The sequence below is a fragment of the Staurois parvus genome, unplaced genomic scaffold (genome assembly GCF_062004578.1).
Source record: "Staurois parvus isolate SC_StPar_1 unplaced genomic scaffold, SC_StPar_1.0 ptg001461l, whole genome shotgun sequence".
NCBI classification, from domain to species: Eukaryota; Metazoa; Chordata; class Amphibia; order Anura; family Ranidae; genus Staurois; species Staurois parvus.
Window position 1 is genome coordinate 290,227 of NW_028319257.1, and position 15,429 is coordinate 305,655.

At 44.8% G+C, this 15,429-nt stretch overlaps 1 protein-coding gene across 1 annotated transcript in view; it reads left to right on the plus strand.

Moving 5' to 3' along the window:
* WTIP (WT1 interacting protein) overlaps positions 1 to 15,429 on the plus strand; it is a 60,267-nt gene that overhangs the window by 14,927 nt on the left and 29,911 nt on the right. Inside the window, exon 2 of the mRNA XM_089662367.1 lies at positions 13,131 to 13,232. Coding sequence (XP_089518493.1) covers positions 13,131 to 13,232 — 102 coding nt within the window. The remainder of the gene's footprint in view (positions 1 to 13,130; positions 13,233 to 15,429) is intronic.

The window sequence follows — 15,429 nt, forward strand, 5'->3', positions numbered from 1 at the left end:
ATGGATGTAGAGGACAGATGGCTGTAGATAAATGGCTACAATTTATGTGGGAGGATTTGTTTTATCTGTGTGTGTCACCTGAGGCCAGTCACTTCACTGGGTATATGGAAGGTTTTACAACCACTTTAAAGTTGGGGGTGGGGGGAGAGAGCCGCTCTGGCCCGATCGAAAAAAATCTACAATATGGACACCTTTTACATATAATACACTTTATGACCACGTCTGTGTACCCCGCTGACCAGGACCCCCAAATGAGCTTGCATGCCGTGGCCTCATTTTTAGCTATGTTTGGGGCACACAGGAAGAGGCCTGGGGTAAATGAAGGAGCTTCAGGTTATTGTCTCATTTTGCTGTGTTTTGGAGCACCTATGAAGGGTCCAGGGTAAGCTCTACTGTGTAAACTCTTTGTATTCATCTCCTATATAAAGCCCAGTAATGTCATTCCTATAAATTGTAGAGCTGCGTGTTTATGGTCTCATTTAGTTTTGTTTGGAGCACACGAGGGGACCCGGGGTAAATTGTAGAGCTGCATGGCATTGTCTCATTTAGCTATGTTTGGAGCACAGGAGGGGTCGGAGGTAAGTGCCCACTGTGCAAAACTGTTTTCTTTACTATATAAGCCCTGCTGATGTCTGCTATAAACTGAGTAGCTGCATGACCTTGTCCTTTTTACCTTTTATTTTTTGTTTCCGGTTTGGGACACACATCAGGTGTCCAGTGTAAGGCTGGCCATACACTATACAATTTTCTTACAATATTTCTGCCCAATTTCCTTTTGATTTTACCTTCAGTTATGTAGTGCAAGGGCCTGCCTAATTGGATAAAATTTAAAGTGTTGTTCAAGTTTGACCTTATGTTAGTGTGTGTGTGTATGTGATATACTGGGCGGCACAGTGGCTTAGTGGTTAGCACGTTTGCCGTGCAGTAAATGGGTCATGGGTTCAATTCCCAACCATGGCGCCTCCTGCATGGAGTTTGCATGTTCTCCCTGTGCTTGCATGGGTTTTCTCTGGGTACTCCGGTTTCCTGCCACACTCCAAAGACATGTAGGTTAATTGGCTCCTGTCTAAATTGTCCTAGTTTCATCCCTGGCCATGCAGGATCTCCTGCATGGTGGGGGTTGGGGAAAGACCTGGCAACCTACCCTGTAAAATAACTGATAAGAGAATTAATGGAAAAAGTCGCTTACGAGTGACGGTCCATGCAGTCACCAAGGGTCGGATATGACTGGATGGATGGATACATAGAGAGATATATAGATATATATAAAATCATTATACAGGATTTATATAGCGCCAACAGTTTGCTCAGCGCTTTACAATATAACGGGAGACAATACAGCAACAATACAGTTCAATACAAGAGGGATTTGAGGGCCCTGATCCTGGGAGCTTACAATCTAGGAGATTATATATATATATAATATCTAGGAGATTATATATATATATATATATATATATATATATATAATCTCCTAGATTGTAAGCTCCTAATTGGTCTAGCAGTCTTCTGGGACCTATGAAAGCTTCCAGGAGACTGCGGGAGGACGGAGGGGGCCAAGCTTCTGGTTCACTTTGCTGTGGCGAACTGGGCCGGAAGTGGGAGTGGCAACCTGTCAAAACCAGGTACCCGCTCCCCCCCCCAAAAGGTGTCAAATATGGCAGTGGAAGGGGACAGGAAGCAAATAAGCGGAGCTTCTGCTTTTGAGGGGAACTCCGCTTGTCTTTATTGTGGTGTGTGCTGCTGTTATGATTTATGGCTGATAACAGTCTTCAGAGAATGTCCTATTGAGTTCCACCTCCCACATATGAGGGGTTAGAGGTAGTCCCTGGCATGTGACCTCTGTATATTTGTGCTATATAGGCATCGGTGATGTCACTGATAAAAATTGGGGTGCTGCATACCATTGGTGGTGATTTCTGTTTTTTTTGTTCTACTGTGTATGACTCCTCATTGGCTGTATGGAGACAATACTTTTCAGAGAGTGTTCTTGCTTTCAGAGTTCCATACCTGCGGGCTCTGGGGTAAGCTGCCACTGTGTAAACTCTTTGTATTCATTGCTATAGGACTCAGTGATGTCACTGCTAAAAATTGAGGAGCTGCATGCTATTGTCTGTTATGTATGACCCCTTGTTGTGCTGTATGGCTGCATAGTATAAGAAGGGTGACAACACTTTTCAGAAAGAGTTCTAGCAAAGGTTCCACCCCCATGTATTAGGGGCCTGGGGTAATCATCCCCTGTGTATGCATTGCCATATAGGCCCCGGTGATGTCACAGCTATACATTGAGGAGCTGCATGCCGTTATCTTTTTTTCTTTGTATGACCCCTTGTTGTTCTGTATGGCTGCATAGTATAAGGCGGGTATTCCCACTCTTCCAGAGCATGTTCTTCTATCTAGAGTTCCCCCTCTTTGCTTTTTGTGGCCATAAATCGGTCACGTTGGTGTCAGAGGATAGATGAGGGATATTGGAATTTTGCATGGCTCTGAGCGCTTGGCTCGGAAATCTTTTTCTCCGGAAGGCCGCGGAGGAACACAAAACAAACTGTTTGCTTTGTGAATTTTCTGTGGTTCCTGCCAGGCAACAATGCACATTCCAGCGTACGCGGGCGATCACCGAGCAAGCCAGCCATTATTATCCCGGCTCACGTCCTCCCCTCCTCCGAGCCACAGCGGGGCAAAAGAGATTTCAAGAGGGCCTGTCTACCCTTCAGCATCATCTTTGTGTACAGGACAAGACAGCACGCACCAACAAATTTGATCTGAGTTTGTGTCTTGCATTATAAATACAGGACATTGATGTTGGTGAATGGTTTAAAGCAGTATTAAATCCAACAGCAAACCTTTTATGTTTCAGCTTATCAATTCTTAGATGTGGTGGCTGCATTTATTTTTTATTTTTTTAGGCTTTCCTTCTTCCATTTTCATCTGATGATCCAGCCAGTAAGTCTGATGTTTTTAAAAAGAACAAGCTCTCCAGCAATATGTATCAGATGAGACAAACCATTTAACCTTGACAGGGTTACTTAAATCGGCTTTTATTTATTTATGTTTAAACCTTTTTATCCTAAAAGGGAAAAAAAAACTATCTTCTAAAATGTGAGCTGGAGTTTGATTTCCATATGTTAGTGTATCCAAATCTGCTAGTACATCTAACAGTCCCCTCCCCCCCAGACTGACAATGCTGCTGTCCAAATGTGCTCCTTCATCCAGAGTGGGGCACTAATACAGGAGGTATGTTACTGGCCAGATCACTAGGGGAAAACGGAAGAAAAATATCAAGTATTGATAAGATGAATGTCTGAGTTCAGATTGCACGGCGTCCTGTGTCCTCCTCCTTGTATGTATTTCAGATTCATGTGATTTAATATCACACATACTTTGTGTCTAGAGGAATCTCTGGCATTGCAGCACACAGACGTGTCTAGATGAATCTCTGGGATCACAGCACACATACATTGTGTCTAGAGGAATCTCTGGCATCGCAGCACACAGACATTGTGTCTAGAGGAATCTCTGGCATCGCAGCACACAGACATTGTGTCTAGAGGAATCTCTGGCATCGCAGCACACAGACATTGTGTCTAGAGGAATCTCTGGCATCGCAGCACACAGACATTGTGTCTAGAGGAATCTCTGGCATCGCAGCACACAGACATTGTGCCTAGAGGAATCTCTGGCATCGCAGCACACAGACGTTGTGTCTAGAGGAATCTCTGGCATCGCAGCACACAGACATTGTGCCTAGAGGAATCTCTGGCATCGCAGCACACAGACGTTGTGTCTAGAGGAATCTCTGGCATCGCAGCACACAGACATTGTGCCTAGAGGAATCTCTGGAGTGTGAAGTCTGGAAAAGTTAAATTTTATAGATCACTTTGATACATGAATAGTTCCCTCGATAATATTGCGGACATTTTATATTAGCAGATGATTCTCCATACCTGACAATTTCAAGTATTTTCTTTGCTGTCGGGGATGGAAGGAAACTTTAAAGGTGTAGTTTGGGAAAGGGGGAGGGGCAGTCACGGGGACCTGTTACTTTACCTGCATAATCCCAGGGAGGGGAATTTATCGATAAGACCCCACCTTCTCTGGAGTTGTTTCATCTGTGAAGAGATTATTCTGGTTATCATCCTGTTATTTCACCAGACATTATCCTAATACTTTTTTACAACTTTGTTTTATTTTGAGTTGGGGGGGTCATGTCAGTAGTGGTTGCGGGTGCTTTATCCTAGATTGTAAGCTCGAAAGAGCAGGGCCCTCGAACCCCTCGTGTATTGTATTGTTACGGTCTTGTCTCATGTTCTGTCCCCCACTATAATGTACAGCGCTGAGCATACCCTTTGGCGTTCTATAAATACTGTATAATAATATGTTGGCACATCAGAGTCTGTAGGGCTCCGATTACAAAGTCTGATCTAGTGGCCATTTTTATCCTTCTTAAATAATGCTTTGTTGCCTCTGAGGAAAATGTAAGAATTCTGGTCACCGTACACAGTACAATCTCCTTCTAGAGATCATGTGATGCAACTAACATGAACAAACAGAAGCTGAATAACTGTATTTATAATTGAATAAGATCTGTAAGCCCCAGTTCATTCCAATGTGATTTCCAAGATGAAAGCCGCATGACAAGTTGTACCCTATGGAACCCTACAAATTGGTGCAACTCTGATTTTCACCAACTTTGAAAGGCTCCTGCACTATTTTTGCGACTGCGGCTTGCATTGACATCTGTGCATGAAGTCGCACTAATTGGCGGCTTTGAAATTGCTTTAAGGTAGCGCAATTCCAAAGCCGCATTTGGTGTGAACCAGGGCTTGGGGTCATGATCTGGCAATACAATCTGCTTTAGATTTACCAGAACTATGTAATATGAGGACTGTCCTAATCTATCCAACCAGGCAGGTCCTGGCACTGCATAGTGGTTTGTACAATCTCCTTTAGATCTACCATCGGATTGTAATGTGTGTGGTGAGATATAAACTTTCCCAGCGTATTTTTCCTGGGCTGGTTGGGATGGGCAGGGGCTGTTTTATGAACGTCTGTTATGTGGATGATTCTAACCACTCCTTTTGATGAGGATGCGGGAAGCTTCCCATGTAGTAGTACATTGTAATATCTATAAAAGGTCCTCTTTGTCTATTAACGTTGATGTTCACCTAAAATGAATGACCGTTTCCTCCATGTATCACAATTGTAATGCCCTCCCTGCTGTTCTCCGGCAGTCTCTTGCAGCCACTTCTTGTCCTCATGTACTCTGATGGCTGCAAAGCATTTCTCAGGCTGGGGTTGTCAAATGTCTGTATAATGCTTGTTGAAAGCCCAGTTGTAGTCTCCATTGGAAGCCTCTGTGACAACACAGTAGGTCACTGGGGAGACAGGGACAGAGTGTTGTCACCCTATAACAGGAAGTGCTTGAACTGGATAGACTTTTGTCTTTTTTCAGCCAGACTAACTACGTAACATGGCTGAATCACCAGGGACTATTTTAATGAAAGCAACACATTTTTTACAATATTGAAAACTCCTTTTGAATGTTTTGTGAATAAACTGTGTCCGTCCATCCATCCATCTTTCTGTCTTTTGGTGGTGAGGCGATAGACATCCCTTCTCCCATGGACCGGCGTGGTCCTCCGCCGTCATGTCTCCAGAGTTGGCGCAGGGCGTCTGGTCTGTCCGAGTTTGTGATAAGTATGTGGGAAACGCTAGGCTGGAATCTTACACAAACAGTCGGGATCCCTTGTAATAACAGCAGAAGATGACACCCCGTCTGCTGGAGACGCGGCGATCGTGGGAGCGTCATCTGGGAGATGTTGGGAAGCCGGCATTTCCCGCACTCAGTACAGCTATCCTCCCAATTTTTATTTTTATTTTTTTTTTAGTCCATTTTGATTGGACTAAAAGCTTAATGGACCCACATACTGTGCTAATAAATTCCACCTCTTCATTCTACCGTCGCCAGTCACAGAACGGCACAGCACATGTGCTGCTGGGTGACCTGATTGGACGTTTCCTGAAATCATTATTGATCAGCCACCACCCCCTCACATTGTACTTATGGGTATTTATTATTTTTTCTGCTGGTTGCTACATCCAATCTTCCATGCTGCTGTTGAACTACATGTCCCAGCATGCCCTGCCTGCCAGAGGTAGGACCGCAGTGAGGGGGAGTGTCATGCATGTGCTCAGTGTGTGCTGACATTACCCCAGAATATGGAGATTGGTGGCCCTTCAGTCAGCACTTTTGAAGCCTGAAAAGCCTATAAATTGATGAACTGTGCAGGTCTCATTTTTCTGTGTTTGAAGCACATGTGAAGGGTCCCAGGGGGGGGGGGGGAGCTCCCACTGTGTAAACTTTCTGTATTCATCACTATACAGGCCCCAGTGATGTCACTGCTATAAATTAATAGGCTGCATGCCATTGTTTGTTTGCTGTGTTTGAAGCACACATGATGGTTCCGGCGTACGCTCTGCCACGTGAACTTTTTGTATTCTTCACTTTATGGGCTCCAGTGATGGCACAGTTTAATGAGCTGCATGCCATTGTTTCTTTTTGCTTTGTTGGAGCACACATGAGCAGTCTGGGTAATCTGTGCTCTGTGTACTCATTGCTATATAGGCCCCAGTGATGTCACTGGTATAAATTGATGAACTGCATGCGTTTGTCCCTGTGTTTAGGGTATACATGAGGAAACTGGGGTATGTTCCTGTTGTGTTTTGCTGTGTATATATATTATTTGCTATATAGACCTCAGTGATGTCTCTCCTATAAATTGATAAGCTGCATGCCATTGTCTCGTCCCGTTTTGGAGCTTACATAAGGGGACCAGGGGTGAGCACAGTATTCTGTGTATTATTTGCTGTATGGGACATCATTGGGGCCTATATAGAAATGAGTACACAGAACAAACATACTATACCAGACGCTCACAACACCCCCCCCCCACCCCCGTACCCCTGTGTGTGCCTTAACATAACATAATAGAGGCACTGGCTTGCTGCTTCTTCAGGGGTGTCAAACCGGTGGCCCTCCATCTGTTGTGAAACTACAAGTCCCATCATGCCTCTGCCTTTGGGAGTCATGCTTGTAACTGTCAATCTTGCAATGCCTCATGGGACTTTTAGTTTGGCAACAGCTGGAGGGCCGCCGGTTTGACACCCGTGATCTATAGGAGTCACATCACTGAGGCCTATATAGCAAATATACATAGAGCAAAACATACCAGGAACCTATCCTGGATCCTCATGTGCTCCAATACAGCAAAAAGAAACCATGACATACAGCTCATTAATTTATAGTAGCTTTACCACTGGGGCCTATACAGCAAATACACAGAGCAGATACACCAGAAGCTCAACCCAGCCCCTTTATGTGCTTCAACACAGAGAACGAGCATGCTGCTCATCAGTCTACAGGAGTGACATTACTGGAACCTATATAGCAAATGTACATATTGCAAAAACAAAACAAACACCAGGAACGTCTCCTGGACCCCTCGTGCTCCAACACAGTAATAAATAATGGCATACGGCTCATGTAGTCCCATCACTGGGACCTATATGGCAGTGAGTACTCACAGTAAACATACCAAAGATGTTTGGGCCCCGGTGATGGCGCTGCTACAAATTAATGAGCTGCATGCCACGGTCTCTTTTTGCTGTATTGGAACACACATGAGTGGTCTGGGGTAATCTTTGGTATGTTTGCTGTGTGTACTCATTGCCCTATAGGCCCCTAGCAGAGTACCGTATTTTTCGCTCCATAAGATGCACCTGACCATAAGACGAACCTAGGTTTTAGAGGCAGAAAACAGGAAAAAAAAAATTCTGAACTAATGGACTGCAGACATAATACAGGAGATGACCAGAGACTGCGGACATAGTACAGGAGATGACCAGAGACTGCGGACACAGTACAGGAGATGACCAGAGACTGCGGACACAGTACAGGAGATGACCAGAGACTGCGGACACAGTACAGGAGATGACTGCTGACCTTTGGGGAGGGAGGGGGAGCGGGTACCTGAATTTGACAGGTACCCGCTCTTACTTCCGCGGAGATGTTCTTTGATCTTACCTGTTCCTCTATCCAGCCGCGCGCTGTCTTCCCGGCTTCTGTAGTGTGGGCACTTGGCGGACAGCCGGATGCCCAGTGCGCATGAGCAAGAAGCGCTGCGCTTTGTGATTGGTCCAGCGGCTTCTGGGATCTGTCATGTGTCCCAGGTACCGCCTTACCATTCACAAAGAGCACCGCTTCTTGCGCATGCGCACTTGGGACCCGGCTGTCACGCACACTAAAGAAGCTGGGAAGACAGCGCACCGCTGGATAGAGGAACAGGTAAGTTCCCACTGCAGATCTGAGGGGCCGGCCCGGTATTCTGACACGGCGGCGGTGGATATACCGGACTTGCCGCTCCATAAGACGCACTGACATTTTTCCCCCTTTTTTGGGGGGAAAAAGTGCGTCTTATGGAGCGAAAAATACGGTATATGTATTGCAAATTGCCTCCATTGTGTGACTTCTATAAATCAGTGTAGAGGTGCACCTTCTAGAGACTTGTCATGGGCAGTCACCTGAGACCTCTGTTTTTCGGGGATTAGAAGTCGATGTGACCGGTCCCCTTTGCTGATTAGCAGAGTTGAGCGTTAGGAAATCTTTTATCGCCGCCTTATAGGGGAACGATCAATTTTCAGTATGGTCTCCCCCACCCCCCTCCCTCATTTAAATTTCACAATAAATTGTTATGCTTTGCCATTCTCTGCTGTCTTTCCCACCATCAAGGGGTTAATGTTTGATCTGCAAAAATATTTTCCCAAATGCTCTCACCCCATCTCCAGGCTCCGCCCCCCCCGGCCGCCCACATTTTTCCGTAATCGCATTCCAAGACAAGCAAATACACATCGCAGCACTGCCACTTCTAATTCTCCTTTAGGTGTTGTGTCACACCCGCTGGAAGCTGACACGGGACTGAGTGTGTCTGCCGGAATGTGAACACATGACTTCCTGCCTGTGCTAAAGGGGAACTCTAGGCAGTCTGATCTGGTGTGCCGATTGTGAGATGCAGAATGACATGAAGGGTCTGTTTATTCATGTTTTCACACAACGTTCACCCTGGATTCACACAGAATTTTGATGGGATACACTTAGGAAAAATGTGTGAATGCTGTGTGGGCGCAGGACGATTGTGTTACCTGTTAATTAGACTCAGGCAGATTGGTTCATTGAGCTACTTATCTGTCGAACACAGGCCGATCGGTGTGTCACGATCAGACATAAACTGATTATCTGCGTTGCTTATTAATGGGGTGCAGGCCAAGATGGTTTACAAAGTTATCTGTTGATCAGACACAGACCAGTTGGTTTATCGTGTTGCCTTTTTTGATTGGCCGATTGGTTTAATGCGCAACGCAGGCTGATCGGTGTTTAGCATTACATACTGATCTGAAACCGGCTGATTGGCTTATCACATTACCTGTGAATCAGTTGGTTTATCGTGTTCTATATCAGATTGGCGCAGACTGATTGGTTTCCCACATTACCTATTGGTTGGATGTGGACTGATTGGTTTAAAGCATTTACTGTCGATTGGGCACAAATGGGTAACGCAATAGATCAATCTATCGTTCAGATGCAGACTAATTGGCTTAAAAAAGTTGCCCATTGATAGGATGTAGACCAATTTTATATCTGAATCCAATCAATAGGCAATGCAATATTTATTTCAGGTACTTATATAGCGCCGTCAATTTAAGCAGCGCTTTACATATATATTGTACATTCACATCAGTCCCTAACCCTCAAGGGGCGTACAATCTAAGGTCTCTAACTCACATTCATACATACACATACTAGTGACAATTTAGACAGGAGACCATTCACCTACCAGCATGTCTTTGGAGCCAATCGGTTTATAGTGTTACTGATATGAAGTTGATGTTTGACCTGGAGATCTGTTTTTAAGGAGAAACTCCAACTCTTGGTGTTAGTGATTTTTTTTTATTTATTTATTTTTTTTTTTTATTCTGTCTGCGCCATAGAAGCACAGTCTTTGTAGCTATTAGGCCCCATACACACTAGCGTGTGTTTTTTTTGTTTAAAGCTCAAGAATGCTGGATAAAACCGCTGGTAATAGAGTTTTAGGAGCATTGGCGTTTTTACAGTACATGTAGAAAAAAGCTGTTAGTAGCATTTAGGAGCGTTTAGCATTATTTTTCTGCTGGAAAAACGCTAAAAAAAACCTCTACAAAAACATTTTTTTTTTCTGCTCCGAGATGCTGAAGCTTAAAAACTGCTTAGAGCCTAAAGTAGTGTGCATGGACACACAGGTTACCACTATTTAGCTTCTAGGAGCAGGGAAAAAAAATGCTAATAACAGCTTCTATGAGCTTGAAAAAATGTGTGCATGGAGCCTTAGATGCTTCATTTGCCCTCACTTTCTGTACTAGTGTTTCCTGCAAGAATGAAGGGAAGGCCAGAGATTCTATAGCCATTTTTGTGTGTTTTTTTTTTTTTTTTTTTTTTTCTTTTGACAGGTTTTGGGGATGAGCACCATGATCTGACTGGAGCTGTTCATACCCGGGTGGATGTGGTGTGTGTGTGTGTTGGTGGGGGGTGAAGTTCTTTGCCATCCTGGAACGTGTCTGATAGGAGAGGAATGCGGCAAATGTCAAGGAGACGCTGGGCACAGATAACTCGCCCATAAACTTTAGTGTGCCGTTATCAGCGGTAAACAACCCACAGGGAGGGAGTGCAGCTGCCTGAGAGAAGAGCGATCATTAACCTGGATTATGTAAACAACATTGTGTAACCCTAACAGGGGCTCATCAGTGAAGGTGAATATTGCAGGAATAATGGCCAGGCTACACATCTTTTATATCTCATGTCTGTCTAAAGCCCAACATTGTCGTCTTTTATTCTGGAATGGAGAGCTGAGGGGTTAGGACCCCGTCGGCATTTTACTGCTGAAAAGTTGACCAGATCCATCAGTGTCTGGAATCTCAGGTGCTGGCATCAGATAACACCTCATGTATTACCCAGAGAAGGAATCAGCGGCACAACAGTGACCTTAGCATTTAAAACCTGCACAAAGAAGCCCCACTTGGAAACCGCCCCGCCCCCGTTTGGACCTACCTAATTCTGTGTTCAGGTGAAATGCGTCAGCAAGGTTCTCAGACTGGGCTTTTTTTTTTTTTTTTGCTTGCTCTTATTGAAGCATTCAGGTGAAATGCATTAGCAGGGAGGTTTTCAGACAGGACTTTATTGTGCATGATATCTGGAATAATGTTTTGTCGAAGTGTTCAGGTGAAAGGCGTCAGTAGGCACGGATTTTGTGTATACTGCTTAGGGTAATAGTTTGTTTTTTTAGTAGATGAATATATATAAGCTGCAAAAGCAACCTATATCTCAGCGCTTAAATGGAAGGATGTACAGACTCACAATTAATAATCGGTTAAGCAGATCGTGTAGATTCTAGCAGAGCAGCTGTTTCAAATAAAATAAAACAAATGTATGAGTATTGGGTCTGTCCTCATCAACAGCGCTCAGTAATAATAGGAAAACCGGATAAACAAATATCGTCAAATTATTATAACAGAAAATAATGAAAGCTTCCACCAAAGTGCACAGGTGTGAAAAAAGTTCAGTTCATTTCTGGGCCCTCGAACCCCTCGTGTTTTGTTTTGTTACTGTATTGTCTCATGTACTGTCCCCCACTATAATGTACAGCGCTGAGCAAACCTTTTGGCGCTATATAAATACTGTATAATAATAATTTCGAATGTTAAGATATTCCTTTTAGAAAACTTCATCCATCATCCGTGATCTTGCCGTGATTCACACCCCATCAAAATGAGCACTCCCCAGATGCTGGTGATTAACCATCAGTGGAAAATAGCCTCCTTGATGATCAATGATTGCTATCAAACCGAGAGTGGCATATAACCCTTTTCATCCAATAGATAATCTATCTCCAGCTTCCTCATCATCAGACTAGATCAATAATACTCTAACTTCATATGTGGGCAAAGTGAAAAAACAACCACATAGTATAATACCATTTGATAAATTTATTAACCCAAACCCCCTTTAAAAATGAACTCACATTGAGTCAGATATGCACATTGTGTGGGTAAAAGCTTCAAAACGTTCAAAATAGCCGCTCAAACAGGTGACAGTCTCACTGCACTCTTGTGACTATGGCATCCCGCAGCTGCGGTCATGTGATCCCGGCGTGCGTGCTGACGTCAGATGGTCACGCGCTGACGAGTTTCGTCATTCCGACTTCCTCTGAGGGTGTCTCTTTTCAATTAAAAAAAAAAAAATGTTTAGGTGAAACACAGCAGTGCGGTGAGCTTTCCACATGGGGCTTCTTTGTGCATGCGATCTGCTTTTTTTTGTGTTCAGATTTAATTTAGTCAAAGGTTCCTAGCAGAGACTATTGTGCATGCTGTCTGGAGTAAAAAAGTTTAACTGACATAGATTCAGGTGAAATGCATCAGAGGGTTCCCGGAATATATTAATGTTTTTTTTATTGAGACTCTGAAGTCATCAGTGTGTGGTCATTTTTTTTTTTTTTCCCTGAGAAATACAGGATTCCATTGCTGTCCCTGTCCCCGCTGGATATGTCCCCCTTTTTGTCCTGGAGTCACTGGGACAGGAAGTGATGAGAAATGCTGTTATAGGTGTCCTCAGAACAGCTACAGAGGAGAAATCTTCCAACGGTGACACCTGTTCTGATGACAGCTAGAAATAATTTTTCTTCAGTTTTGTGTCTCCTGGACAGGAAGTGATGCAGTCATTCCAAGAGAACATAAAATCCCGACAGGGTGTAAAGTGAACTTTTCTCAGTTTTAAACTTCCCACCTGACACCAGGAGATGCTCACCATTAACCTTTATTAAGCAGAAAACACATTTTGCATGCAATCAGGACCTAAATGTATGAATGAGCGCCTATCCAGGGCACAATGCGTTGGGAGAGAGGAATTGTCCCATCTAATATCAATCTATCATAAATAGATCACTGCAATATCCTGTCTTGTTGCATCCATTGAAATGAGATGATGTTTAAGGTGGAGTGTTATCTGTGTAATGACGGAGCTCTGACTGTGGCTTCTCTTTCCGCAGGCATCTGCATAAAGTGCGGGAAGGGGGTGTACGGAGCCAGCCAGGCCTGCCAAGCCATGGGGAACCTCTTCCACACCAACTGCTTCACCTGCTGCTCTTGCGGTAAGTCCTCACTTTGTGTCTCAGCTCTGCCCGGCCCCCCACCTGGCCCTACTGGACAGGAGAGGCTCGGTTGTGCGCAATCTGCACTGTGTAGAGAATGTGTTACCTATTGTGTATGGATCAGGCTGTGGTGTCACTGGTGAGCCTCTTCCACAGTGTGCGGCCCCTCAGGATTTCCTTATAGGAAATCTCCTCTTCAGGCTGTTAATGATTCCCACAGCGTTCACTGCTGACTGGCCGCAATCCTCAGGATGCGATGGTGACGGCGTGCCGCTATGTGACCCATCAGTTAAATCAGTCTTTGGATAGAAAAATATTAACTGAACTCTGTGTCACTCGGCACACAACAAAATGTAAAATGCTTCTTACTTTTTCCTTTTAATAATTACACATGTGGAAATTGGGCTCCGCCTCCTCTGTGTCCTTTCCTCCTGATCTGCTCTAATTTAGGCTGTTTTTGCTTAAAGTCTAATTGGAGCCACAACTGTCTTTCCTTTGTTTTGGATGAAGCGGGGAAGGGCTGTGTCCCCATTAGATGGATTTTCTTTCACGTCCTGTCCTAGTAATTATCAACCCCCCGTTCTGTCCTTCATTTCATGTCCTGGTGTCAGTCACACACTGAGGGGAGATCTCTGCAATGGAGTCAGTCAGTGGCTGCTTCCCTACTGTGCTCCACATCAAAATAGAAATTCTGGCTGCAGTTCAGCAGTTTTTTGTATTTATTTCTTGGGTGGGATTTAAGAAAAAAAAAAAACACAAACCAGAAAATCGTCAAAAGATAAATACGGCTCACATGGCAGATGGTCCTCATGTATAGTGGAAAGAAAATATGGGATAGCAAAAGGTGAGAGCTCTGCTCCAATCCAGAAGGGCAAAGCCTTGTGAAGGAAAAAGATGGATGTTCAGTTCTCATTCAGACTTGCTTTACTTTGTGGCTTTAATCTTATCCAACTTGGCTCAGGGTTATATCCCCCTTCATCAAGGCTTGTCCAGCATGGTTCCGGGTTATATCCCCCTTCATCAAGGCTTGTCCAGCATGGTTCCGGGTTATATCCCCCTTCATCAAGGCTTGTCCAGCATGGTTCCGGGTTATATCCCCCTTCATCAAGGCTTGTCCAGCATGGTTCCGGGTTATATCCTCCATCAAGGCTTGTCCAGCATGGTTCCGGGTTATATCCTCCTTCATCAAGGCTTGTCCAGCATGGTTCCGGGTTATATCCTCCTTCATCAAGGCTTGTCCAGCATGGTTCCGGGTTATATCCTCCTTCATCAAGGCTTGTCCAGCATGGTTCCGGGTTATATCCCCCTTCATCAAGGCTTGTCCAGCATGGTTCCGGGTCATATCCCCCTTCATCAAGGCTTGTCCAGCATGGTTCCGGGTCATATCCCCCTTCATCAAGGCTTGTCCAGCATGGTTCCGGGTCATATCCCTCTTCATCCAGGCTTGTCCAGCATGGTTCCGGGTCATATCCCTCTTCATCAAGGCTTATTCAGCATGGTTCCGGGTTATATCCCCCTTCATCAAGGCTTGTCCAGCATGGTTCCGGGTTATATCCCCCTTCATCAAGGCTTGTCCAGCATGGTTCCGGGTTATATCCCCCTTCATCAAGGCTTATTCAGCAAGTGCCGGGTTATATCCCTTTTCATCCAGGCTTGTCCAGCATGGTTCCGGGTTGTATCCCCCTTCATCAAGGCCTATTCCGCATGGTTCCGGGTTATATCCCCCTTCATCAAGGCTTGTTCGGCATGGTTCTGGGTTATATCCCCCTTCATCAAGGCTTGTTCGGCATGGTTCCGGGTTGTATCCCCCTTCATCAAGGTTTATCCAGCACGGTTCCGGGTCATATCCCCCTTCATCAAGGTTTATCCAGCATGGTTCCGGGTCATATCCCTCTTCATCAAAGCTTAATCAACATGGTTCCGGGTCATATCCCCCTTCATCAAGGCTTATTCAGCATGGTTCCGGGTTATATCCCCCTTCATCAGGGCTTAGCCAACAAGGTTCAAGGTTATAGCCCCCTTAATCAAGGCGTGTCTAGCATAATTTAGAGATTTTATCCCCCTTCATCAAGTCTTATCCTACATGGCTCAGGCTTATATCCCCCTTCATTGGAGCTTAGTGTTACTAAACCCAGGACCCTGCATTCACTATATCTGGTCTCCCCGGACCCCGCATTCACTATATCTGGTCTCCCCG